The 27,380-nt window shown below is 34.7% G+C and overlaps 1 protein-coding gene across 1 annotated transcript in view; it reads left to right on the forward strand.

Moving 5' to 3' along the window:
• The window catches only part of LOC144976934 (neural-cadherin-like), a 65,652-nt gene that overhangs the window by 20,481 nt on the left and 17,791 nt on the right, over positions 1–27,380 (forward strand). Inside the window, exons 16-36 of the mRNA XM_078921552.1 lie at positions 572–772; positions 3,070–3,268; positions 4,473–4,616; positions 5,867–5,982; positions 7,202–7,390; positions 7,661–7,878; positions 9,353–9,453; positions 9,879–10,078; positions 11,541–11,650; positions 12,107–12,266; positions 12,794–12,960; positions 14,540–14,626; positions 15,232–15,368; positions 15,720–15,847; positions 17,810–17,933; positions 19,307–19,528; positions 20,192–20,306; positions 22,949–23,139; positions 25,153–25,394; positions 26,363–26,628; positions 26,953–27,148. Of these exons, the coding sequence (XP_078777678.1) occupies positions 572–772; positions 3,070–3,268; positions 4,473–4,616; positions 5,867–5,982; positions 7,202–7,390; positions 7,661–7,878; positions 9,353–9,453; positions 9,879–10,078; positions 11,541–11,650; positions 12,107–12,266; positions 12,794–12,960; positions 14,540–14,626; positions 15,232–15,368; positions 15,720–15,847; positions 17,810–17,933; positions 19,307–19,528; positions 20,192–20,306; positions 22,949–23,139; positions 25,153–25,394; positions 26,363–26,628; positions 26,953–27,148 (3,513 nt within the window). The remainder of the gene's footprint in view (positions 1–571; positions 773–3,069; positions 3,269–4,472; positions 4,617–5,866; positions 5,983–7,201; positions 7,391–7,660; positions 7,879–9,352; positions 9,454–9,878; positions 10,079–11,540; positions 11,651–12,106; positions 12,267–12,793; positions 12,961–14,539; positions 14,627–15,231; positions 15,369–15,719; positions 15,848–17,809; positions 17,934–19,306; positions 19,529–20,191; positions 20,307–22,948; positions 23,140–25,152; positions 25,395–26,362; positions 26,629–26,952; positions 27,149–27,380) is intronic.

Here is a 27,380-nt window from a genome sequence, read left to right on the forward strand (position 1 = left end):
ATATTTAGCTTTCCGCCAAGATTTTCTCTGATATTTTTTTTTTTTTGTAACCAGGATGTTTTTAATCTTTTTTTTTTTTTTCCCTACTTGATTCCCATGATGATTCGTGATGTGTAAACTTGTCATATGGTTTGATCTGAATGTTAAGAATCTTCTAATTCTGTTTTACTGGTATTAAGAAATGGCAGCTGTAATAAACGTAATTTTAACTGTGTTAAAAATCTTTGCTGCTCTGAAAATTAATATTATTGTCTAATTCTTATCCTATTTTACTGGCATTAAGGGAAACAGCTCTCATCAACAAAATGTTCTCAGTTCTGCTTTGAGCTGGGCATATTTGAGTCCTTGGAAAAGGTTATTTATTCACGTTATCTCACCATACTCAGGTGTAAAATGAGTTCCTGGTCGCTAACAATGTCTTTGTCTGAAAAAAATTCTATTAAGGCCTCATTAGTGTCATAGTCTTGGCCTACATGTTAAGTGTTGCTGTTGGCTAGCAACCCCTTGTAAAGCGCTTTGAGCACATTTAGTCGATATTATACAATAACAATGCTCTTTTTCAAATCCTCAGAACTTTGCTGCTCTGACAATGTACGAGCAAATTCAGCTGACGATTAACGTCCAAGACAAAAATGATGAGGTACCCACGTTTCCAGGCTGGATTGAAAATGGTCGCTACCAGGCTGGTGTCCTGGAAAACCAGAATCCTGGTGCCATTGTCATCAAGGACATCACCGCTGATGACAGTGATGTTTCTTCCGAATTCAATCAGGTTTGTCATTTACTTTTGAAAAGAAAGAAGCAATGCAAAAAAAAAAAAGAAAAGAAAAACAAATAAAATAAATAATAGAAAGTGTTATTCGTGACTCGCGTCGGCAGTTAAAAGACTCTGGACTGCCAATATATGAAGACTTAATGACAACTAATGCCAGATTGCTCAGCACAGTAAAAGACCACTCTTCTGTAGATAAGGTTTGGTCATACCAAGGCAAAATCAATGTAATTACTAAGAACGGAGGACGCATTATTCTGGATCCCCTTTATCCAGTGGATGAGCAGTTTGGATCTTGTGAATTTAGTCCACTATCATCAGATGATGAAACAAGCATAAAACAAGTTGCCGGATCCACCTGAACTGTTCACGTTGCCTCAAAACCCTCAAATGATATTTTATAACGACTCAATCAATTGTGGTAAACCAACAGGTCACCATACTAAAGACAGCAGTAGGAAAAGACAAACCAGGGTTGCTGACACCAATGAGTTCTCGTCAAATTGCAGGAAGTGGGATGGCTTATTCTTCACAAAAGATCCAGTCTAAGCTGCTGGCAAAATGACGTTGGCAACTTGTGGACATCAACACCATCCTCTCATCCAAACTCGAAGAATCATTATCTTTATTCTTCCTATACATCTTTTTCTCAGCCCAAGAAATACTGACTGTGAACTTTGTAAAATTTTAGAGAGTATAGTTAAAGTGAAAATTGTTACTTTTCTTGAAATGAATCAATTGATAAATAATTGTCAGCATGGATTTAGAAAGGGACACTCTTGCATAACTCAGTTATTGCAAGTAATTGATGATTTTACAAGATGTATTGATGAAAGATGCAATATTGATATTATATATTTGGATATCAGGAAAGCTTTCGATTATGTGCCCCACAAAAGGTTATTTGTTAAACTTAAAGGTTATGGCAATATTTATAACAGGGTTGAATCTTTTTAACTGGCCGTACACAACGGGTTGTCGTAGGTGAAAGTTGTTCTGATTTCATATGCGCAACTAGTGGTGTCCCTCAGGGCAGTGTACTTGGTCCTTTACTGTTCATTATCTATATGAATGATCTCCCTGATACTATAAATTCTAAATGCAAAATTTTTGCTGATGACACCAAAATTTATGCACCGACAAAAGATAAAGATATCTGTTTTGATGAACTTTTATGTGATTGTATAAAAAGAGCAAACACGCTTGTGGGAATTTATACAGAAGCTTTAGCTATCTTGATTTTAAAACGTTTGTCCAACTTTATAAGTCTGTCATCAGACCTTGTCTAGAGTATGGAAATAATATTTGGAGTCCCTTATTTAAGTCTGTTAACATTGAGAACATACAAAGATGCATGACGGGACTTTTGCCTGCATTCAGCATCTATCCTATTTGGAAAGATTAAAGTATCCAAATTTGCTTTAACTAAAATATCGTAGAATAAGAGGTGATCTTATTCATATATATAGACTTGTGCATGGTTCTTACAATATGATTATAATGATTTTAAAAATAATTTACATGTCACAAACACTAGGTGAGATAAGTTTAAGATATTTGTTGAAAGATGTAATTCGTTTATAAGAAAAAAATAACCTAATTTAAAGAACTGTGACAATTTGGAATAATCTAATTCAATTAATAATTTTAAGAATGCCATTGATAAGGAAATTATCAACATAATATTTGATTTTGATGAATAATGTAACATGTCATTGGATATTATTGCATTTTGTATATCAATTATTTGAAACTTGCAAATGTACAAAGTTGGACATACCAAATGAAGGTAAATAGAGTTAATTATACTACGAATATCGAATTTGAAACTCATTTATGTATTAGATATTTAATTCTTAATAATATCAATTAACATTAAATGCTGTTAATATAATTGATAAATTGTATCTATGCATAAAAGTTACACGGAGCATTTAAAGGTTTTTAGAACCGATTAGCTCTTAAATGATATGATACGATATGAAAGAAAGAAAAACAAAATCAAATAAACAAACAAAACATTGAGACTTTGGAATTCAAGAATAAGAAATGAAAATGAATTAATGATTTAAAAAAGGAGTTTTGGCTTGTTGACTTCTTGACATTCAAATGATTAAAAATTAGTTTTTATTCAATTTTCTTATTTTTACATGATTCTGAACGATGAGATATACTTTATTGTCTTTCATTGTTTTTATATATGTTTATATATTGACTTATTAGATTTTGTGTGGTGAGTTATTAGTTTTTATATTAGGGTACTTTAACCTAATTTTATTTTCATCCTTCAACAACAGGTAGCTTACACCATCGACCAATCAAGTTACCCAGGAGTTCTAGATGAATTTTCTATCAGCACTGTGGAGGGAAACAAGGCAGAAATTCGCACCAAGAAGGTTTTCAATCGTGAGGAGAGGGATCGTTATATTCTTATTGTTACTGCCAATGACATCAGAGCATCTGATCTTCCAAGTTCTACAGGAATGCCAAATTCAGGTAATGAATCATCAAAAGTCATGCAAATAATTAAATGTATTGAAAAGCTTCTTTAATAGAAACAAGACGAAATGAATGACATTTTTAAAGTTGATCTTTATCAGAGAATGACTAGAAGTTAGGATAATAGAATTATAGTATGATGGAAATTGAAAAGAGGGGGGAGGCAAGTTGGTTACAAATGATGTAGCAGAAAAATAAGAGCTAAGGAGGCATATTTATAATGAAATGATAATAGAATAATGAATTTCCCTTTATTCATCTTCTTGATGAATTGTGTCTTCTCAATGAAGATGAAAATTACCTCAATATAAAGCGAGTAAGATGATTTGCTGAAGACCATGCAGTGAGTGTGTGTTGAACTGGGTATCTCCAGGTCACAAGGTGAAGACCATACCACTATACCATGCAACCCTCCCATTATACTCTACTAACTCAAAATGTAAACTTGCCCCTTGCCTTTTAACTTGATTTGGATCTTACTCTAATCTGACATTAACGCTTGCCATTTTCATCAAGAGAGCGCTCACAGCTATCCCTACTCTGTCGGTATAAAGCTCTCAACTTCACAGTGTTGTGTGTAATGGTAGTATGTCTGACCGGTTATCAAATCTGAGGCTTGATCCCTAGTTGAGGCAGTTTGATTTTTTGGGATGAATTTTTTCTTGTTTTACTGTTTCTGTTTTATATGTACCTTTTAAGATTGAACAAACAAACACATATAAATTCAGTTTTTCCCTCCCAGAACCATTCATGAATGGAATGCATTACCACAGGAAATAACTGATAATGAAAATACAGAAACATTCAACAGAGCACTAAACATGATTTAGATAGCCGACGCATATATTTAATGTTAGTTTTTTTCACAACGGTTTTGTGAATCTTGTAGTGATGGGCCCATAGGGCCTTTTGCAAAAATTATGACCTGAAGACCTGAAGAACTGGCTTACCTTGTTTTTTCTTTCTTTTTTTTTTTTTTTTCTCCTTGGCTTAGTCTTTAACATTCTTTATCATTTTGTATTTATTACAGCTGTTTTATTCCAGAGTATAATCAATAAAACCAAAAGGAATGCATTATTTTCTGTTAATAAACATTATTATACATATAAATTTTCATAATATAATAAGTTGTTCATGTTATTTTTGTTCTTGAGTGGTTGTCAATAATAGCTTTCTTTGTTTTTATCATCATTCAAAACAGCCACTGTTGTAGTCCAGGTGACCATAGAGGATGTGAACGACAACAAAATGGTGTTTAAGCAAGACTTCTACAATCACACAGTCAAGGAGACTGCTAACATTGGATTTGTCATATTTTCAGTCACTGCAGATGATCCTGATGAAGGTAGAAAAAAACAAACCAGAGCATTTATATAGAACAATATCCACTAAACGTGCTCAAAGCGCTTTACAAGGGGTCCCTGGCTGACAGCAACATTTAACATGTAGGACGGTATATGATGGCTGTTATGCGATATTACAATTTTTTTCGGACAGAGACACCGCTGTTAACGGCCAGGTATTCATTTTACACCTTAGTATGGTGAGAGATTGTGAGTAAAGAGCCTTTTCCAAGGACTCAACTATGCGCTGAGCAAGGCTTGAACCCAGGACCTTCCGATCCGAAAGCGAGTGTCATACCACTAGACCACATAGCCGTAAAGGGATGAAAATGATGATGATTATTACGATATTGCTTCCATAAGAGAAATGGGTCCTTGAAGAAAGAATTATAAAGATAATGCACAGCCTTGTGGATCTGCCAAAGTGCAAATTAAAGCCTTTTCCAATGGAAAGTACTTTAAGATAGACGATTATAACGTCATATCCAAGGGTAGTACGCAAATGTTCTTGACGTTTAAACCATAGAAAATGGGATAAACTCCGGCTCCATGGGACTATAGCTCTCAAGGACAACGTTCTGAAGGGTATACCAAACTATTTCTTCATGATATTAGAAAATAGACTGTATTATTTCCCATACCTTTATTTGTGACCCATTGCATCACTTGGTTATGTCGTATTGAACTAGATAAAGATTTGTGTGTTTCAAGTCAAAATGATCAGAATTTGTGACTTAAATTTGTCTTTTTAAAGTTTATAAAGCAAATTTTTCTTCCTCAATGTAGGAATTTGTTTTAACTCAAATATTAAAAGTTTATCTTAAAACTCAATTTTTATCATCAAGTTTACCCAAATATAATACTATTTTGAGATGATTGGTCACATTTGATGGATCAAACTTATCGTTATAATTCGGGTGATAGAAAAAAAGAATTCCCTAACTCTTTTTGTTTTCTATCTAATACCTGAAAAATTCACGTGATGAAAATAGTCCCGTCTCATTTACTTTTATTATTTAAAAATGCATTGTAGGATAAAGATTAATGATTTGAATTCTATTTCATGTTTCATGTTTCTTATAAATTTGTTGCAAAGCAAAATTCAAGATAGTTATATTCGTACATTTGTCAAGCCAAAATAAAAGTTTTGATACTTTAAACTCGCACACCCATGTAGTAGAATAATTTACAAATTTATTTCATTATTATTTTTTAATCTTTGTTTTTTTTTTTGACTTATTTCATTTTTCAGTTGATCAAGGGAAACTTCTTTATAATTTTAAAGATGATAACATTCCCTTCGATATCAGGGATCGAACTGGAGAAATCTTTGTCACAGGAAAACTGGATTATGAGACTGAGCCAAGGGTATTTCTTTTGAGATTTTTTGATTAAAAAAAAAATTTGTTTCTTTTTTTATTTTTTTTAAATTTCTGATATTTTAAAAATTATTAAAGATTTTTAAAAAACTTTATCAACCATTGACTGAAAGACATTATTTACATTTTTATAAGAGAATGAGAAATGAAATGATTGTATCCTTCCTTCAAACATTTCTCTTTCTTTACGTCATTTTTATTGCCGCATAAATTGAAAAATAAAAAAGAAAAGAAAAGAAACACAATGGGTCCTTAACTCCCAATATATAATGATATTATACTCATGCTTGAAAGTATAGCTTTCTTTTCTCACTTAATTATACTTTATTAATTCAACTGAAGTGCTCTGAGAAATGATCTAAGATATCAAATTTTTATCTTGTTCTATGATATTTCTGGTTTTGAACTCGAGTTTCCTTGAAGTGACAGGATACATGTAAATATTCACGCATTGTAGTCCTTTATCTTTACTACAATTTTAGTTCTTTTTACAAACCCACCCTGAAGTGCAAACTGGACACAAAAACATCCCCTTAGATCAAAATGTTTCTGTTATTGACAGTATTCTTAAACTACAGAAGAATGCAGAGAGGTTAATTACACATAACTACGCTTACATATGTAGTAAAACAGAGACACACTTGAACAATTACCTCATCATGAAATATAAAATAACAACAAAGGTTGATATAATTTTATAGAGATACTAATAATGTTAATGATAATGTACATTTACATAGCGGCATAACGCCAACATCTCATGAAATATGAGCTCTATGTGCTTTAAAATAATAGATAAAAATATATTGTATAACTATACAATTACCATAGCTATTAAATTAAAAAAAAAAAAAGGACAGAAAAAATTAAAGTACCAAATGAAGTCAAGTATATATAATATAATATATATTATAAACAAAAAATATAAACTGGGCAGTTGGAATGTCAAATTTTTTAATTCCTCCATCCAATGTTCTCTAGACGAATATGCAAGAAGGAGAGCAGCATCAGCAACAAAAGCATATGAAATTTAAATTGATTCCTTTAATTATAATTCTCCTACTTATGTTAAATTCTCCTCTATCTTTGTGTGCATTAATTTTGAAATTTATCCTCCCTCCCCCCAGGGCCAACATCGCATGAAAATATTTGTCAAATGTTTATTTATCATTGATTTATATATATTTTTATTTGCTCACCTTAAACAGGAATACATGTTAACTCTGCAGTCCAGAGATAGTCTGGGAAAATTTTCAGCAACTACAAGTGTGAAGATCACACTGACTGATGAAAATGACAACATTCCCGTTTTCGATAGTGATGAGTATGAAGTAAGAGATGTTGTGGAGGAAGATGATTCTGTCGTCGTTTCTCAAAAGCCACGGCCTCTTGTGAAGGTCAGTCAAATTTTAGTATTTATTGGTGGAAGGTCTGTGACCCTGTATTATTATTATTATTATTATTATTATTATTATTATTATTATTATTATTATTATTATTATTATTATTATTATTATTATTATTATTATTATTAAGATAATTATTATTGTCATCATCATAATTATCATCATTTTCCTCTTCATCACAAAATCACCATCATCATCATCATCATCATCACAGACATTATTGAAACCCCGTTCCATCTTGAATTTTGTACATGCAATCAGGTTAAAGCCACGGACAAAGACACTAGCCGGACCAAAGAGATACGATACAACCTACTTGGGGAGGGAACTGAGGCTGGTCCTGACCAGCTCTTCACTATCGACTCAGAGAGTGGTCAGATCTTTCTTATTGCTACCCTGGACCGAGACAAGCCTGGTGGAAAAGCAGAATATATTTTTACTGTAGAGGCTTTGGATGAAAGGGAAAATCCTCAGAAAGGGTGAGTGATAATGTTTAGGATCTGAAATTCTTCTTCTTCGTCTTCTTCTTCTTCTTCTTCTTCTTCTTCTTCTTCTTCTTCTTCTTCTTCTTCTTCTTCTTCTTCTTCTTCTTCTTCTTCTTCTTCTTCTTCTTCTTCTTCTTCTTCTTTTTCTTTTTCTTCTTCTTCTTTGTTCTCCCTCATGTTGTCTTCTTGTTCGAATCTCAAGTTGTTGAAGGAATGCCATTGTCTTCCTCAACTCTACCAGGGGTCCATACAGTTTAGTCTGCAAGGGTGTAGTCTCAGGCCAAAAATCCTCTCTTGCTGTTGTATACTTGGGGCAGGTCTGGAGATTATGGTGGACGTCTTCTTCTCCTTCACCACAATCACACATGTCTGGTTCTCCTATTTTGAAAATCTTGTGCATGCAGTGTTTCAGCCAATTGTGTCCTGATCACAGTCTGAAGGTGCGGGTGGTTGGATGGGAGCATCACCCTTGAATCGTATACCTATGATGTTCGCATGGGTGTACGATCCGATAGTGATGTCGTTTCTTCTTCTCTTTACTAGCCTATCCTGCTTCTTTGGTTTGTGATTGTATTTTTGACAGGGGATATTTTTTTTCTGTAAATCTTCTGCCTGTTTGTTCTTGGTTATTTATAATTTAGCTTATGATAGCTTTAGGTTATGATTTTGATTTACATTTGTACTATTTTTGTTAGATTGCTTGTTTTTTTGTTTCAGCGGTCTCTCATATAACCTCAATTGTGTTGGAAGAGACCTAAAGCAACAAACAAACAAACAAACAGTCTGAAGGTTGTGACCTGGTCTTTTCTATTTAAAAGTTTGATTGGAGGGTCACTTTTTTGAAGCTTGGGCGCATCTTGTACCAGTTGGCTCTGATATGGTTCTGAAATGAAGCTTAAGAGATTGGCTCTATAGCATACCAATTCATCAAGAGTACATAAAGATGCATTTTTTGTTTGTGTCTAAATAGTAAATGATCACCACCATTCATCCTCATGGAAAGTTTATCTTTAGGGTTTATTTCAACAAGATATCAAATTAACCCAGGCATCGCCACTACGGCTGCAAAATGAGCAATAGGGGCTAAATTTCTTGCTCGAGGAAAAATCGAGATGCCGACAGAGGGATTGAACAATGTTCTCCCTGGGTGGATGTGCAACAGCTTATTCTCTCCGTCATCTTGCCCAAGAGTTCTAGGAGTTATCAGGATAAAAGCATAAATCTTACCTCTAAATGCTGAACTCGAGTATAGCTTTATCTCAAAATCACTTTAGGGCAGGTGGGCCAATTTTTAACCCTGTGGCCTCAGTTTATGGTACATGTGAAAGATATAATTAGTTGTCAATATTTGATATATTTATAGAGCTATACAGTTCGGAAATGAATAAATAACAGTAGCCATAGGCATTTATGTGTATTTGGTTGACAAGATAAATGTTAAGCGATATGTATTTTTTGCCTTATTTAGGTATGCCAATGTGAAAGTGTTCCCTATAGACATCAATGACAACAAACCCGTTTTTGATAGAGATTCCCTGAGTGAGAAAATTAAAGAAAACTTAGAGGAAGGTAAAATCAATTTTTTATCAACTGTTTCATGACATTGATTTTTTAAGTTCATTAAGATCATCATCATCATCATCATCATCATCGTAATTATTGCTATTATTCTAGATCATTCTCATCTTTCTCTTCCCTGTAGTAGATTTTTGTCATAGTTTTCATTAACTGTAATGGCCTTTGCTTTATATGTTTTTTCTCTGATTATTACCTATTCATCATCATCATTATCGTCACCATCATCATCATCATCATCATCATCATCATCATCGGTATCAACATCATCATCATCATTATCATCGTTATCATCATCATCATCATCATCATCATCATCATCATCATCATCATCATCATCATCGGTATCATCATCATCATCACCACCATCATCATCATCGGTATCATCATTAATCCTCCCCATTTCTACAATCAATCAGGGGGTTTTGTGGCCCAAATAAAAGCGACAGATGCTGATGCTGGGCCGAATGCCCAACTGGAGTATGACATCATCGACAGTCCATCAACCACTGACAACAGCAAGGTCAACTATTTCCGCATTGAGAAGAATGGACGGGTCACCACACAGGTGGACAAGTCGTATCTGGATAGGGAGACGTTGCCTTATCTGGAGGTCTTGGTGAGTGACCCATTTGGAATGATTGTTGAAAGGTTAAAGAGCTTTATTCTCCCAAAATTTAGTCTACATCATCATCATCATCATCATCATCATCATCATCATCTTATCTCATCATCTCTTCCTCGTCCTCTTCCACCTCTTTCTTCTCATCCTCTGATTCTTGACCTCCCATGATTGACAGGGAAGTCACTTACTGTGTCTTCTTATAAATGTTTTCCAACTTGCTTTTTGTCTTTGTCTTGGAATGGGATTACTTGATTTTGTCTTTTCCCTTGTCGGATCCCTTGGCTTGAAGGGAAACAGTCAAATATATAGAGTTAAAGTTTTAGGATATGACATTTTTCCTTTGTACATCATCTCTCTGTTATGCATTGTTATTTTGAATGTATAATTATAATGTAAGGATTTGAGCATGTTCCTCTTGGTGAGATTTTGCTTGTGGCTAGATGAGACTTATAGGTGATCTCAAACTATGCGCAATGATAGTATGCTGTTGGAATCTACATCTTTTCCCTATTTGTACCATTCCCCTTTGCCTTTCTTTTCTTGTGTAGTTTTAATTGTAAATCTAGAATTTTCTTTACAATCCCATTTTCTTCCTTTTTATTGGTGCTGAATTTACATAAATGTTTCTCAAGTGCTGTAAAACCATGAAAGACAAAACAAACAAATCTCCTCCAGGCCTGTAAATTCTCAGGCAATTACCTGAAATCAGACAATCCATTTTATCTACTTCAGGGGCATAATATAAGACAATAATAAATTTAAAGAAATTTGATCCTGTATGACAAATAAATAAATTATAGCTTAAATTAAAATAAAAAAATCACAGGAAACTTTAAAACAGTGGACGACACTACGGAAAAATATTATAGTCAGTCTTGGACTATATAACTATAGTTAGGTCGTGCTCTCTCTCTCTCTCTCTCTCTCTCTCTCTCTCTCTCTCTCTCTCTCTCTCTCTCTCTCTCTCTCTCTCTCTCTCTCTCTCTCTCTCTATCTCTCTCTCTCTCTCTCTCTCTCTCTCTCTCTCTACCTCTACTTTGCTGAGTTCCCACTATGTCAATGGCAGAGCTTTTTTATCATCATCATCTTCTTCTTTTTTTTTCTTCTTCTTCTTCTTCTTCTTCTTCTTCTTCTTCTTCTTCTTCTTCTTCTTCTTCTTCTTCTTCTTCTTCTTCTTCTTCTTCTTCTTCTTCTTCTTCTTCTTCTTCTTCTTCTTCTTCTTCTTCTTCTTCTTCTTCTTCTTCTTCTTCTTCTTCTCTCTTCTTCTTCTTCTTCTTCTTCTTCTTCCTTCTTCTTCTTCTTCTTCTTCTTCTCTTTTTTCTTCTTTCTCTTTTCTTTTCCTTCTTTCCCTCCTCCTCCTCCTTCTCCTCCCCTACCCGTCCTCCTCCTCCTCACTACTTTTATTCAACAGTAAATGTTATGCACTCTTTTCCATTTACTATATCTGGCCCTATAGGTGAGGGTGACGGATCAAGGACAACCTCAATTGTCAGAGACAGCCATGTTGACAATTCGATTGACTGATGAAAATGACAATGCTCCTAAATTTGTTAACAAGAAATATGAGTAAGTATAATGTTTTTTTTTTCCCTCAATTAAAATAAATAAATTCTTCTATGCTTTTATCTGTTTATCATTTTTTGATATTTTTACTCAAAGAATATGCATTGTGAGACTTATTTTTTAAGTGCATTTAAGGAACATGTGGCCCATTTTAAAGTTCTATTACTGATATGATATGATATATAAGTAATTAAAAATGAACTGTTGAAATTTCCAACTAATAAATATTGAGTATCAGTTTATTGGTAATCCTTTTGAAGGTACCATTGCCAAGAAAAAATCATCATCATCATCGTCATCGTCATCGTCATCATCATCATGATCACACCATTACCACCATCATCCACATCATCATCATATTACCATCCTCCTCATTATAAATCATCATCCTCATCATAAATCACCATCACCATCATTACACCATCATCATCATTGTTTTTACCATCACTTCCTCCACAGTGTGGTCATATCAGAACACACTACATCTGGTGTCATTCTGGATGTCCAGGCCACTGATGCTGATATAGAAGAGAATGCCTTGCTGGCCTTTAGTATTGAAAAGAATAACCATTTTAAAATTGACGACATCAATAACAAGGGATACATCTCCATTATTCCAGTGAGTTTTTTTCTTCTTCTTTTTTTTTTCAATTTATTTTATTTCTTTTTCCTTAAATCTGTTTTCGGAGTTGCTTTCTGTCTTTGTCTTGGAAAGGGGCTGTTTTGTTTTGTCCTGGCTCTAGGTGGAGTCCTTATCTGAAAGGGAAATAGTCAAATATTAGTCTTAATTTTAGGAGATGATTTTTTTCTTGTAAGTCATCTCTCTGTCATGTTTTGATAGTCATGTTTTCTGTTTTGGATGTTTTCTGTAAGCATTTGAGTGTATTCCTCTTACTATGACCCTTTGCTTATGTCTGGATGAGACTCAAACTAAGAACATTTATAGTGTGCCGTTGGAATCTACATTTGTTCCCTATTTCGTAAAAAAATCTTAAATGCTTCCAGGACCAATCCCTGCCCCTTTGTGGGAGAAGCGAGAAGCTCTACCAGCCAAGCTATTGGGATTTTCATCTTATGGCAGGGCCTACCCCCTTTTTTTTACGGTTAACCTTACTCTTTTGAATTTAAAAAATCTCTCTCTGCCAGAACCCAGAAGAACCAATTGATTACGAAAATCCAGCCATGAGAAATTTTGTTCTCCAAATAACTGTAAGTGACAAGAACCCCGACCATTTTGACACTGCCATTGTCAACATCACTGTGGAGGACTTCAATGATGAAGTACCAAAATTTATCAAAGACTCGATTAAAGTGTAAGTCCCCGCCTGCCTATTTCACAGATAGATTTAATCTATACAAATTTTTGGGGGTTCAAATTTTGCCAAATTTGGATTTATTTTTTTTTTGGGCTACCGATTCAGATTGAAGGTGAAATGTTAGATGAAAAATTGTTGTTTTTTTTGTTTTTATTTTGCTCAGAAATGAATCCTGTTCGAATTGAACTTCCTTCTCCAATTCTAAAGGATTTTTCAGTGACAAATCGTATAAATAATGAATATTATTTTAAGGTTTTTGATAATTGTTATGGTAGGAGATATGTATAGCATCTTTTGCCTCAAGGCGCGCTTACCAAAAGTAATTATACATCTAAAATATATTATTTTGAACACAAACACATTCCAAAAAAATAACAACAAAAAAACAAACTATCCAATTAAAAAAAAAAGATGGTCTTCAAAAGTCTTTTAAAACACTATAGACTGGTAGGAGATCTGATTTCAAAAAAATTATAAACAGATTCTTTCATTGAATTAATGTCTGTGGCAGGTCTGAAGTTCGTGTCTATATTTCCTGATAGATTTTTGTTTTTATTTCTTTCGGGATAATTTGATGAAATGGATGATTGAAATTATTCTGTTCTTGCATCAGACGCGTATCTGTCTAATAGTACTAAAAGATATCTTCTTAATTCATTGTCAGAAGTTGATAGTCATATTTGATCACATCTCCCCCCCCCCCCGCAAAAAAAATGCAAAAGAAAAAAAAACACTGTCAAAAGGGAAATTTGATGCCAGAGCACATTCGAGAAAGACTTTGAAGCTTATTCAAACATTCTGTATCTTAATCTAAACATACTGAGCAAATTGGCAACTTTTAATTTATATAAAAGGACTATTTTTAAGGGGGGGGGGGGGGGGTGAAACTTGATTGTGAGGAGAGACAATGAGTGAGGGTTGAATCAATACAGCATATTCTTCATTCCTATGTAGCTCTGTAATTTGAATTATACCTCTCTATCGTATGTCAGTTCCACCCCCATTTCATCATCCCACTTTGGAAATCGTTAAAAAAACTCTCACCTTCTGTTCAATTGAATAGCCTTGCTTTTGAGTACTTAAGTCATGGGAAGTTAGTTTTGAGAAAAATATAGGTTTAATTTTTGATTCAGGTATAGCAAGTATACCAAACTAAAAAAGAAAAAGAAATTAAAGTATTCAAAGGAAGTATATTATACTCACCCAACACAAAAATTGATTTTTCTCACTCAAACAGAAAAGCATCAATTACAATCTATACACAATCTTGTTTTTAAAAAATTAGCTCTACAACACAGTGTCAAGTTTCATCGCGAGAAAAAATTTTAAAAATTTAAATTTTGTGATTTACAAAATTTATCAGAATGAGAAAATGGTTAGTCGCATTGTGACAATTTTCCTATGGTTGGTACAGAGAGGGTTAATGAGTGAACAAAGTTGATTTAAGTTTAAACAATATTTAGATGAAAAATCATAAGAATGTGACTCCGCACTTTAACCACTGTGATCTTCAATTTCTCTTTATTTTAATTAATAAAATAAATTCACTTTTCTTTGTTTTATCATTGGAAAACAGGCATATTAAAGAAGGTGAATTGCCAGGTAGGAACGTGACAACCTTTACAGCTGTGGACAAAGATTCTGGCATCAATGCTGAGCTCAGGTAAGCATCTCTACAGTGTTTTAAAATAATGTTGTTTTTGGTGTCTCTGGTGTAATCGAAAAAGTATGGGGAGTAGTTAAAAAGATTAAAAGCTTATATTCTTAAATAGTCATATGTACTCTGAATTACTTGATCTTGACCCTTCACCTTAACAGAGCTGCTTACTCTTGTTTTCCCCCAGGGATTGTCCAGTTTAAAAAAAATATATATCCTAACAGGATTTCTGAAAATCCCTCCCTTTCCTTGATTTATAAAATAATGAATTAGAGTTGTTTATGTATTTAATGCAACTTCTTGAATGTGTTCAAGTGTGTTGTTTATGGCATATATCTATTGGACTTCATTATAAAAACTTGCAGACTTCAATGTCTTATTGTTTTAATGAATCCATTTTGAGTAATACGTTTTTGTTTATTTGGTCTCCGGGGGTTAGGGGGGAACAATCCTGATTTTAAAATCAAAATTCTCAATTTTTAAATGCCTTATCCTCTTTTACCAGTATTGTGAGTTGGCAGCTCTGTTTATGTAAATCTCAACTTAACAAGTCTATTTCTTTTGATTTTTAAAAAATTATCACTGTGCTTTTGTGATACATTTTTCAACAGCTACACAATTCTTAGCAGCTCTGACCCACGTCGTGAATTTTACATTGAGGAGGATACAGGGGTGGTATTTACCCGAAAAAGTCTTGATAGAGAAACGGCAGCAAGAATGGAGGTCATTATTCTAGCTATTGATAAAGGTACATAATCATTTAGGTCATCATTATTATCATCATCATCATCATCATCATCATCATCATCATCATCTTTACATTTTAATTTTGCATAAGGAAGAGAAGGAGAGGGAAGAGGGAATTTTTTTTAAAGAGGTGAGATGACCAAAGGGATATGGCATTACACTCTCACCAGGCAGGGCTGAGATTCAGCCCTACTATTTGCATCTCAGCTTCTTTTCGTAAACAAGAAACACAGCCTTTATTATTCACTATGAACTACTGTACTGTACTGTGGCTTACGCCTGGGTGAATAAAGGGAAGTTTATTTATTTTGTTTAAAATCATTTTTATTTTCATATTATTCTTGTCTTACAGGTGACCCCCAGCTGACTGGATCTGCCACCATGGAGGTGATTGTGGATGATGTCAATGATAACTTCCCTATTTTTGCTGAGGACTACCAGCCAGTGGTTATGGAAAATGGAGGCCCTTCAGATTTGCCGGTATGTGATCTTAAGTAAATTAAAAAAAAAACAAACAACAAAACAATGTGGTTCAATAAAAACTACAGCAAAGTTGCACTGCTTGTTACAGAGTAAACAGCCAATGTTTGAAGCATGTATATTTTCTTGTTTGTGACAATCAAATTGTTCCTATGTTTATCCCTAATGAAGATAGACAGAATATTAAAAAATCTCACACTCAGATGCAAGGGCTTTACAGCAATTTCGAAAGCTCTAAAATTAAAAAAAAAAAAAAAATTGAATTATCATCTTTAGCTGCATCACAAAAAGTCCTTCAGAAATAAGCTTCATGGGGCTTAATATCATCCTGGATTTTGCAATGTTAAATGGACAACAAGAATTGCCTTCTTGGTGGGGTTTCCTAGCTCCCATAGTGGGCAGGGAGGTACTTGCTGTGTCTTCTATCCCCCTGTATCTGTTTTCCAATTACTTTCTGTCTTTGTCTTGGAATGAGATTACTTATTTTTTTCCTGACCCTGGCCGGAGTCCTTGGCTGGGAGGGAAACAGTCGAATGTATAATTATGGTTTTGGGACATGATATTTTTTTCCTTGCAGTCAACTCTCTGTTATGTATTTTTATTTTTTATTTTAAACATGATTTGTAAACATTTGAGAGTATTCCTCTTTGTGGGATCTTGTGCTGGTGTTTGGTGAGACATTTAGGTGATCTCAAACCAAGTACACTGATAGTGTGCTTTTGGAATCTACATCTATTCCCTATTTGAACCATTCCCCTTTGTCTTACTTTCTCCCTAAGTCCTTTTAATTGTACATCTAGAATGTTTTTACTATCCAATTTTCTTCCTTTTTACTGACGCTGATATGACCTAAATGCGTTGCAAGCACTGTAAAACCCTTAAATATTAAAAAAAAAATAAAAAAATTGCGTTCTACATTTTGAAGAGGATGCGAATTTTCCACAAAATAAATTTGGTCAGATCTTACAGACCTAGCCACCGAATCAATGCTGGATGGTCATGGGGATACTGGGGGGAAAAAAAAAAGGAAAAATCGTGCCATATCTGCTTTTTAAACCATTCCATTTGAGTTTAAAGTGTAAATCAAGGAGCTTGCTTGTGTTGTTATTACAAAAGATTGATAATAAAGGATCTTTTTACCTACTTTAGAGGTTCAGGCAGGTTAATCTTGGTTTTGTCCTGACCTTGGCCTGGATTCTTACCTAAGAGGGAAACTGGTAAATGTGTAGTTCCTTATTTGGGGAGATGCCATTTTATTCCCTTGTAAATCATGTCTCTGTTTTGACCTGTTATATTTTTTAGTTGTAGTTTAAATATATTTGTAAGGATGTGAGTATGTCATTCTTGTGTCTGGATGGGAATTTTGGGTGGTTTTTAAACTGAACAAGTTAAACATTGTTCTTGGAATCAACTTCTTTTCCCTGATTGAACCGATTCCTTTTGTGCACCTTTTAACCCTTCACATGAATTTACTTTAACCCTCTCCTTACCACCCATAGGAAAATTGTCACATTCGTTACGATACAACCAACATTTTTCTTATTCAAATTTCTCTTGTACATCATGAATTAAAAAAAAAATGAACAGTGTGTTGTAGAGCATGTTTTGCTAAAGAAAACATTTATCGCAAGAACTTACTGCTATTGTGTTTGAGTGATAAAAAATCTATTGTTGTGTTAGTTGGGTGTGAAGTTTTGGGGAAAATCCTGAAAATGGCTGGTAAGGAGAGGGTTAAAGGGCTGTGAAATGACTTAAAATTGTTGTAACACTTTTTAAAATCACGTCAGTGACAACAAACAAATAGCTCTTGTAAAGCTCAGGTACTTTTTCTCCTCTTTTTTTTAAACTACCGTAAAACTCATAGACAGATGTATTGACAAGTGTAGAAGTTTTGCAATAGGCCTATGATTTTTTCAATTTCCAGTAGGTAATATGTGTTGTTTTCATAATCTTTTCTTGCAGTTGGAGATTTTTGCCAAGGACTTGGACACCCCTGAATATGGACCTCCTTTCGGTTTTGCTTTGCCTCCTAATTGTGCTGCTAAAGTTGTGGCTTGTCAGAAGTTCTCATTAACCTTTAATCCAGGTGAGTTTTATTTCTCTTGTAAGACCAATGGAATGACGAAAAATTGATGATTATTATACTTAACCAAAAAAAACCTTGTCCAATTTTTTTCCCTGCCTCTTTGAGAACTTATTCTAGAACTTATTCTAGTTATTCTTTTGGTGCTAGATTTTTAGTTTTTGGTTCATTTATTTTTATTTTCAACACCAGTCAAATGTATAGTTATTGTTTTGGGAGATGATATTTTTTCCTTGTAAATCATCTCTCTGATGTATTATTATTATATTTGTTGTTTTGAATTTATAATGTAAGCTTTTGAGTGTATTCCTCTTAGTGGGGACCTGTGCTCGTATCTGGATGAGACTTTTAGGTGATCTCAAACTAAGTACATTGATGGTATGCTCTTGGAATCTACACCAATTCCCTATTTGTACCATTCCCCTTTGTCTTACCTTTTCTTGGGTGCTTTAATTGTAATTCTATAACTTTTTACTATCCCATTTTCTTCCTTTTTACTGGCGCTGATATGACCTAAATGTGTTGCAAGCGCCATAAAACCCTTAAAAACAAAAAACAAAAATAAAACATCAACACCGAGGTACTATTCAAATCTAGATCTTTTCAAAATAATATACATGTGTTTTTATGTGGAACAAAAACCGACCTAGTTTCTAGTCTTAAAAAGGGAAGGAGGCCAACTGCTTTTGGATGAATCTGAATTTATGATGAAAATGGCATTTCAATAAAATTTAAAAAGAGTTTTGAGCTCAGGTCATCGTGTTAAATCTACTGGAGAGAATATTAACCAAAAAGAGAATTGTTTATAGTTTTCAATACACATATTTTCTAAAGAATTTATGAGTTTGATTTATCATGTAATGCTTAAATTCTTTCATATCAGATTGATGCAATTTTTAAAAAGGTTGAAATAAAGATTGAAATTTTTATGAAATTCTTTTTTTTTTTTTAAACAAGAAAATGCAGAATCCTTTTTTCCCTTCGCATTTGCATGTAGGTAGTTTGGAACTATAATATCTACCTTTGTGCGGCTATGTGGTCTAGTGGTATGACACTCGCTTTCGGATCGGAAGGTCCTGGGTTCGAGCCTCGCTCGGCGCACAGTTGACTCCTTGGAAAAGACTCTTTACTCACATTCTCTCACCGTACTCTGTTGTAAAATGAGTATCTGGCCGTTAACAGCGTTGTCTCTGTCGAAAAAAATTATAATATCGCCTAACAGTCTTGTCCTTAATGTTAAATATTGCTGTTGGACAGGGACCCCTTGTAAAGCGCTTTGAGCACATTTAATGGATATTGTGCTATATAAAAGCTCAATTTTTTAAAAAAAAAGCTCAATTACCTTAACATCCCTCTCCTCTTCCTCCCTCCTCCAGATCAAGATGAAGGTCGTGGAACAGCCACAGTTCGCACTGATGCCACCTTTGACAGAGAGGCCCAGAAGTATTATGAGTTGCCGATAGTCATGTGGGACATGAGGGGATCTGGCGACCGCCAAGCACAGACTGGCACCAACACTCTGACTATAACCATCGGTGATGTGAATGACAATCGACACAAGCCGGGACACCAGGAAGTTTTTGTCTACAACTACAAAGGTATATAGGCAGGATTTTAAAAATTTTAATAAGTGGACAGATAATAAATTGTTACACTGGTCCATTGCACTCAGGTATGAATGAGAACCTGGCTATACTGGAAAAAAGAAATTTTCCCCTGACAGGCAACTTGTGCTGAATGAGATGTCAACAAGGTTCCTTATCGCTTGCTGTGGGAATAAACAAAGCAGCGTGAATCATATAATTGATGATTTTGAATATGTAGAAATAGATTTGTATATATTAATTACATAACGTAACATCATAATTAGGGTTGCTTTGGTCAAAGGCCTTTAAATATCCTGTAAAAAAATAAAAAAATAGGAAAGGTTCAGGTCAAATATTCCCCGATATGATCACAAGCTCCTTATAATTTGCATTTTTGAAATGATTTACCTTTTTGGAGTCTTTGGTTATAAATTTCAAACTGTTCCATGTATTTAGTGTCCTTGTAATAACATTTTTTTGCGGATTAATTGTAGAAGAATGTGTTATAAAAATTTTGTATTTGTTTCCACATGTAAATTTTACATGGGAGTACTTAAAAAGTGTATTGTGGTTAATTTGCTCAAATTTGATCAAACCTATGGACAATTTTGTATAATTGTATAAGGTCACCCCTCGTTCCTATGTATTTTAGAGATATTGTTTTTATTTGATCAGGAACATTTGGACCTCTTGTGATTGGTCGTGTCTACGTGGAGGACAAAGATGATTGGGATCTACCCGACAAATCATTCAGTTTTATTTCACCCAGCACTCTGCAGAATTATTTCAGGTAAATCAAACAATTTTCTTATTCTCAAAGAAATAGCAAGAAATTCTTAATTTTTTATTGAAACATGGAAGAACTCCAGTTCCACAAGCTCTCTGTCTGTAAAACACTATTGATGTTAAGCAGTTGAATAATTTTAAGAACTTGCATTATATGGCTGTAAATTTTTAATTAGGAAAAAAAGAATACTTCAGCTTGCATTCTTAAGTGCATTAATATTTTAGTTGTATTGGTTGTTTTGTATAAAAATGTCAGAAAAAGTATTTAGCAATGAAACCTGTTTGGTGATTTCATTTCAAGTTGTTTTATTTTTAAGATATAATTCCGCTTTAGTTCATCCACTGGGTTAATTTTTTAAAGGTCTATTTCGAGAAAAGTTGGAGATTATTCAGTTTTCAGGTGTCATTGAGCAATAGGGACTAAGTTTCTTGTTCAAGGAAAAAATGTGATACAGAAAGTGGGGCTTTTACTGGGTCCCTTGGGTGGAGGTGCATTGCCATATCCACTTGGCCATCCCTATTGTTATTTAGCTGCTGATTTCAGTATACGAATGCACAGTAAATTATTTTTACAGACTTAATTTCCTTTAAATGGATGATACTAATGTTTTGGGGGTGTAAGCTTCTAACAATTTCAGGATTTTACTTAAGATCCCTCCTGGTTATTAATTTTATCATCATCATAACCTTTTTCTTCCTGGATCAGGGTATAGGCCACAAACTGTTTTCATCCCTCTCTATCTTGAGCTAACTTTTTTAAAATCTCTTTCCATGTCTTATCACTTCTCTGTATATCAGCTTCTTGAACTCCTCTCCATGTTCCTCGTGGCCTTTCCCTTTATCTTATGAACTGAAGGTTCCAATTCAATGCTTTCTTTTTTATAGTGGAGTCATTCTTTCTAAGGGTGTGTTTAATTCACCTCAATCGTCTGCTTCCTATTTCCTCTCCCACTGTTTTCTGCTGTGTTCTTTTCCATACTTCTTCATTCTTAATCCTGTTAATCCATTTTATTCTGAGTAGTTTACGCATGACCTGTTTACGAAAATTTGTTTCCTCTTTATACATGCCTGCAATGCAGTCCAAGTTTCACATCCGTACCTCCCTTTGGAGGTTACCTTCAATAGGAAGGATGAACAGGAATGGTGAGAGCAAGCATCCCTGCTTGACACCAGTCTTAATTTCAAAGTTGTCATTGATCTGATCTTCATGTACAACCCTGCAACTTGTTCCTTTGTACATTTCCATAATGAGGTTTACCAACTTCTCAGTGATTCCATAATGTGCCAGAATTTTGTATAATGTTGCTCTGACAATACTGTCGAAAGCCTTCTCGTAATCCAGAAAGTTGACAATAAGAGGAGAATTCCATTCTATAGACTGTTCCACTATGACTCGCAGAGAGGCAACCTGGTCAGTGGTTGAACCCTTTTTTCCGGAAAACCTGCCTGTTCATCCCGCATCTGTTGCATTCTTAATTCTCTAGAATAATACGGTTGAAGACCTTCCCTGGGATAGAGTGATTCCTATATAATTATTACGATTACTGAGATCTCCTTTCTTTGGAAGCTTGACAGGATGTCCTTCTTTCCAATCTTTGGGAATATCCCGTCATTCCAGATTCTCCCAAACAGTGGATGAAGGGCTTCCGCATCAACTTTTAGAGCCTCCGGGGGAATCTGGTCTGGTCCAGCAGCTTTTCCCCTTTTCATCTTGTTAATGGCACCCACAATCTCTGCTATCGATGGTGGATCACAGCTTATTGGTAGCTCATTCCTTGCAGGCCAAATTTATGGCAGGTTGTTTGGTGGTGGTCTGTTCAGAAGGCAGTTGAAATGTTCCCTCTATTTCTTAGATTGAGCCTCATTTCCAAAAATAGTTTTCCCCACCTTTATCTTTGACTGGTACCTCTGGTTTCCCATATTTTCCAGCAAGTGTCTTGGTAGTTTGATAAAGGATCCTCCTGTGTCCTCCTGTTGCTGCTGCTTCTGCTTTCTCTGTAAGTCTGTTCATGAATGCTTCCTTGTTTTTCTTCACAGATCCTTTGACTTCCTTAGCTGTGGCTCGATATTGCTTTTGAGCCTCCAGTCTTAAAGCTTGTGTTTGACTTGCATTCACTTGTTCCTTCCTTGTACCTACTTCTCTTTTCAATCAGCCCCAATGTGATTGGACTTATCCATTCTTTTATGTTCTGATTTCTTTACACCCAATACCTCTTGGTAATTTGTTAGGTAGATTTCCTTGATCTTGGTCCAAAATGACAATGTCTACGTTCACCTCGAGATCAGCTTGAGGTTGAAATCTATTACTCAATTGCATTTCATTTTGAACTCCTCATTCTTTCCCCTGGTTATTAATTGGGGTCCCAAAATCTCAGTTGGTAGAATACCCAATTCGCTTGCAAAGAGACCAGGATCAATCCCAAGGTGTAGTAGAGAATTTTTCTCAGAACTCCCTGTCCACCCAGCAGTGATTGGGTAACTGGTTCTGTTAGATAGGCTAGTGTCCCATCCAAAGGGTAACAAGCAATTGAAACAGGGATAAATTCCAGCCTCATGGGCCTAATGGCTCTGAAGGACTACTGATTATTAAGGAGGAGTTGATGACAATGGTTATATATTTCTTTTATAAAACATTCTTTTTTACAGTGTTGACCTTGATACAGGTGACATCACCATGCAGAAAGGTGTGGTTGCCAACTTTGGTAGTGATCCGTACAGGTTCAATGTCAAAGTTTACGACAAACACTTTGACGAGACTGTGGTCAGCACCGTTTCCGTAACGGTCATGGACTTGCCAGAGGAGGCTGTTGCAAACTCAGGTGGTGTCCGATTTGAAGGTGAGAGATAGAAATATGAACTAAACACAAGACCCATGGTCTCAAAATGGATTATTTGAGGGTGACCCAAATAACGTTAAATATTAATGTTAAAATGACCAGTACCCAATAATAATAATATTAATAATAATAATAATAATAATAATAATAAAATAATAATAATAATATAATAATAATAATAATAATAATAATAATAATAATAATAATAATAATAATAATAACATAATAATAATAATAATAAATGATGATGATGATGATGATGTTTATAATAATAATAATAATAATAATAATAATAATAATAATAATAATAATAATAATAATAATAATAATAATAATAATAATAATATAATAATAATAATAATAATAATAATAATAATAATAATAATAATAATAATATAATAATAATAATAATAATAATAATAATAATAATAATAATAATAATAATAATAATAATAATAATAATAATAATAGGATAGTTATATAGGGCATATACACATAACGCGCAATGCGCTTTACAATATAGAAATATAGTAAGCATTTTGAAAAAGGAAAATGTTGACAATTCATATTGACAACAGTTGATGGAAACAAGACAATTATTTTAAACGATTAAAACAGCAGCCTATCAAATTACAAAAATGCTTCTGTGAAATAAAATTATTTTAACATGGATTTAAAAGTTTCAATTGTCTTTGATTCTCTTAATATTTGAGGTAATCTATTCCAGACTAGTGGTCCGACAACATTGAAAGCTTAGAATATAGAATATATAGAATAATATACAATTCTTTCATTGCTTTGTATTTATTAAAACAAGTTATTTTTATTATTTCAAATAACACAACGAGCTTGTGAGTATGTGATGTTGCACGATAAAAATATGTGTTTAATAAATGCAAAGAAATGAAAGAATACATGTATTCCATCCCTCCAAGTAAGATTATTAGACATTTATTGACCAAATTGTATCGTACTTGCACTTTGTTTCACCATTATTTGTATCTTTTTCCATCTGCTTGAATTGACAATTTGACCCAAAAACGTTGGATTTGTATTTATGCACACCAAAAGATTATTGATAATTGCCAATCAGCTGTCTTTTACACCTTATTTCACACCAATAAAATGTGTGAAAATATTATGCAATCATTGAACAAATTATTCAACGTGTTCAAAGCATTTGCAAGGATTACGTATTTACTAAGAAATGATATGGTTTTCTGATGGGAGGGGTGGAATAATGTCAGTTTTTTCATACCCTTGTGACCAATAGACACTACTAAACCACAGTATCATTATTTGTTTGCGTGAATAGTAATGTGATCTAATCATACATGTTGAGAGAGAGAGAGAGAGAGAGAGAGAGAGAGAGAGAGAGAGAGAGAGAGAGAGAGAGAGAGAGAGAGAGAGAGAGAGAGAGAGAGAGAGAGAGAGAGAGAGAGAGAGAGAGAGAGAGAGAGAGAGAGAGAGAGAGAGAGGAGAGAGAGAGAGAGGAGAGAGAGAGAGAGAGAGAGAGGAGAGAGAGAGAGAGAGAGAGAGAGAGAGGGGAGAGAGAGAGAGAGAGAGAGAGAGAGAGAGAGAGAGAGAGAGAGAGAGAGAGAGAGAGAGAGGAGAGAGAGAAGAGAGAGAGAGAGAGAGAGAGAGAGAGAGAGAGAGGAGAGAGAGAGAGAGAGAGAGAGAGAGAGAGAGAGAGAGAGAGAGAGAGAGAGAGAAGAGAGAGAGAGAGAGAGAGAGAGAGAGAGAGAGAGAGAGAGAGAGAGAAGAGAGAGAGAGAGAGAGAGAGAGAGAGAGAGAGAGAGAGAGAGAGAGAGAGAGAGAGAGAGAGAGAGAGAGAGAAGAGAGAGAGAGAGAGAGAGAGAGAGAGAGAGAGAGAGAGAGAGAGAGAGAGAGAGAGAGAGAGAGAGGAGAAGAGAGAGAGGAGAGAAGAGAGAGAGAGAGAGAGAGAGAGAGAGAGAGAGAGAGAGAGAGACCAACCAACCACTTCCTTTAACAATTATCAATTTTGTCCTCAAGGTATGACTGGCTCGGATTTTATCTTGGAACCCATTAATCCGAGAACTGGTGTGAAATCTGCTAGCCTCTACACCAAATTCAGGGAAATGCTAGCTACGAAGCTCGGATACCCTGTGGATAATGTGAAGATTGTGAATCTTCGGGATGGTGACAACTACTTGGAAGTTCGCTACTCAGCACATGGCTCTCCCTATATGTCCCCAGCCGAACTTGACAACATTATCATTATGAACCAGGCAGATGTAAGTGGAGATTGGAAATTGTATTAACGTGGCTGCCAGTTGTCCGCTAATTAGTGGATTTCCACTATTTTGATTTTATGCTTTTTTCCCCTGAAATTCTACTGTTCCAACAAACTGACCCCTCGTCTTATGTGATTTCTACCATCATGCACACAATGCCACTGAAAAACTATGTACACACTTCCATGGTATAACTGAAATTTTTACTGACATAAGGGAGGAAATGCTAAATTTTATCTTGAGCTATATTTTTCCACAATTTGCATTCACAAGTACTCAAATATACCTCTTTTAGTCACCAGAATCCATTTTTGAAAGAAAATTTCAAAATATTGCTCAATATAGTGAGGTGGCCATCCTCAATTTTGTTAATTCTTGGAACAGTCGCAAAAGCCTCAGTTTTGAATGACCAAATATTTCAGGATGGCATTGTCTGTAAAGTGACCAAGCAGAATTTTGATATCTTGGTAACTTTCTATTATAGCCCATGGGCAGGGAGGGAATAGTAAAAAGAGCATTGCTTAACAAACTTTCTCCAACCGTCTCATTCCATAGCAGCCAACTATCCAGATAAAATCAGGACTGTCCCGATTTAATAATCTAAGAAGAATTTGAAGAAAAATAATTGACTGTGTATATGTATGGAAATGACCCTAGTGTGCCCCAGAATTATGCTTTTTTTGACTAGCAAATTAAAACATGGCCAGCAGAAAGCTCTAAATCTATATTATATCGTATATTAGTTCAAACTAACTCCTGCTTTGGATCATGGTGGTATTGTGTATTAATAGCTCTTTGAAAAGTAGTCCACTATGCCCATAGCTTTGAAACAAAATAAGATATACAAATTTTATTTGGTCACCTTGTAGATTTAGTAAATTTTGATTTGCAACACCCTCCCCCTTCCCTCTTTTTTTTTCCAAAATGTAAGATTCAATAATATGTTTCTCTTTTGTTTCCTCACCCAGTTTGAAGGTCTCGGTTTGAAAGTGGGTGAAGTCCCTATTGATGAGTGTCTCGATGAGATCTTTGAAGGTGGATGCTACAACAAGCTGACAATTACTGGCAAACCAGTTACTGTCAATGCCAATGGAACAAGTTATGTCGGGGTTGATGCGTACATGGTGGCCACCCAGGGATGCGAGGCTGACAAGTTCCCTGAAACGAATGAATGCACTGGTGACTACTGTCACAACGGTGGAGAGTGTGAAAAGGACAACTGGGGCAATTTGAAGTGAGTGATCTGTTTATGAATTTTGTGTTAACATAAGCAAATTGAGGAGGTCTTTCATTCATTCATTCATTCATTCATTCATTCATTCATTCATTCATTCACTCACTCACTCACTCACTCACTCACTCACTCACTCATTCATTCATTTTTTCATTCATTTGTTCATTCTTCACTACATTCATCCATACATCCTCCCATTAATCCACTCATCCATCCATATATCCATCTACTCTTCGATCTATCCATTCATCCAATCATCCATCTATCCATCCATCCATCCATCAGTCAATAAACCCATCTTTACATTCACTCCCTACTGTCCAGATGCAACAAATGCCCTGATGGATACACTGGCTCCAGATGTCAGGAGACCCGCCACAGTTTTGATGGGGACAGTGTGGCCATGTACAGGACACTGACACAGTGTGAGGAGTCACAGACCAGTATTGAGTTCATCACAGAGAAAGAAAATGGGGTTATTCTCTACAATGGCCCTCTTAAAAACGTTGATGCTCTAAAGGTTTGGATTCTTTATCTGTTGTAAATAATTTGAGTTGCCAACTGGACATTTAAGAAAAGTAAATTTACATGCACATTCTCACTTCTACAGAGCTGCCAATTCTTTTTACTTCCTTTGATTTTTTGCTTTTGGTTTTAGAATTGATAAATCGTGAAAGGATTTTTTAGATAAATTTTCATTGATTCATTTTTCATTATGATTTAGTGATGCTTACACACGTTTATGTCCAGTT

The sequence above is a fragment of the Berghia stephanieae genome, chromosome 7 (assembly GCF_034508935.2).
Source record: "Berghia stephanieae isolate SIO BIC M18660-M18661 chromosome 7, UCSD_Bste_1.3, whole genome shotgun sequence".
Lineage (NCBI taxonomy): Eukaryota > Metazoa > Mollusca > Gastropoda > Nudibranchia > Aeolidiidae > Berghia > Berghia stephanieae.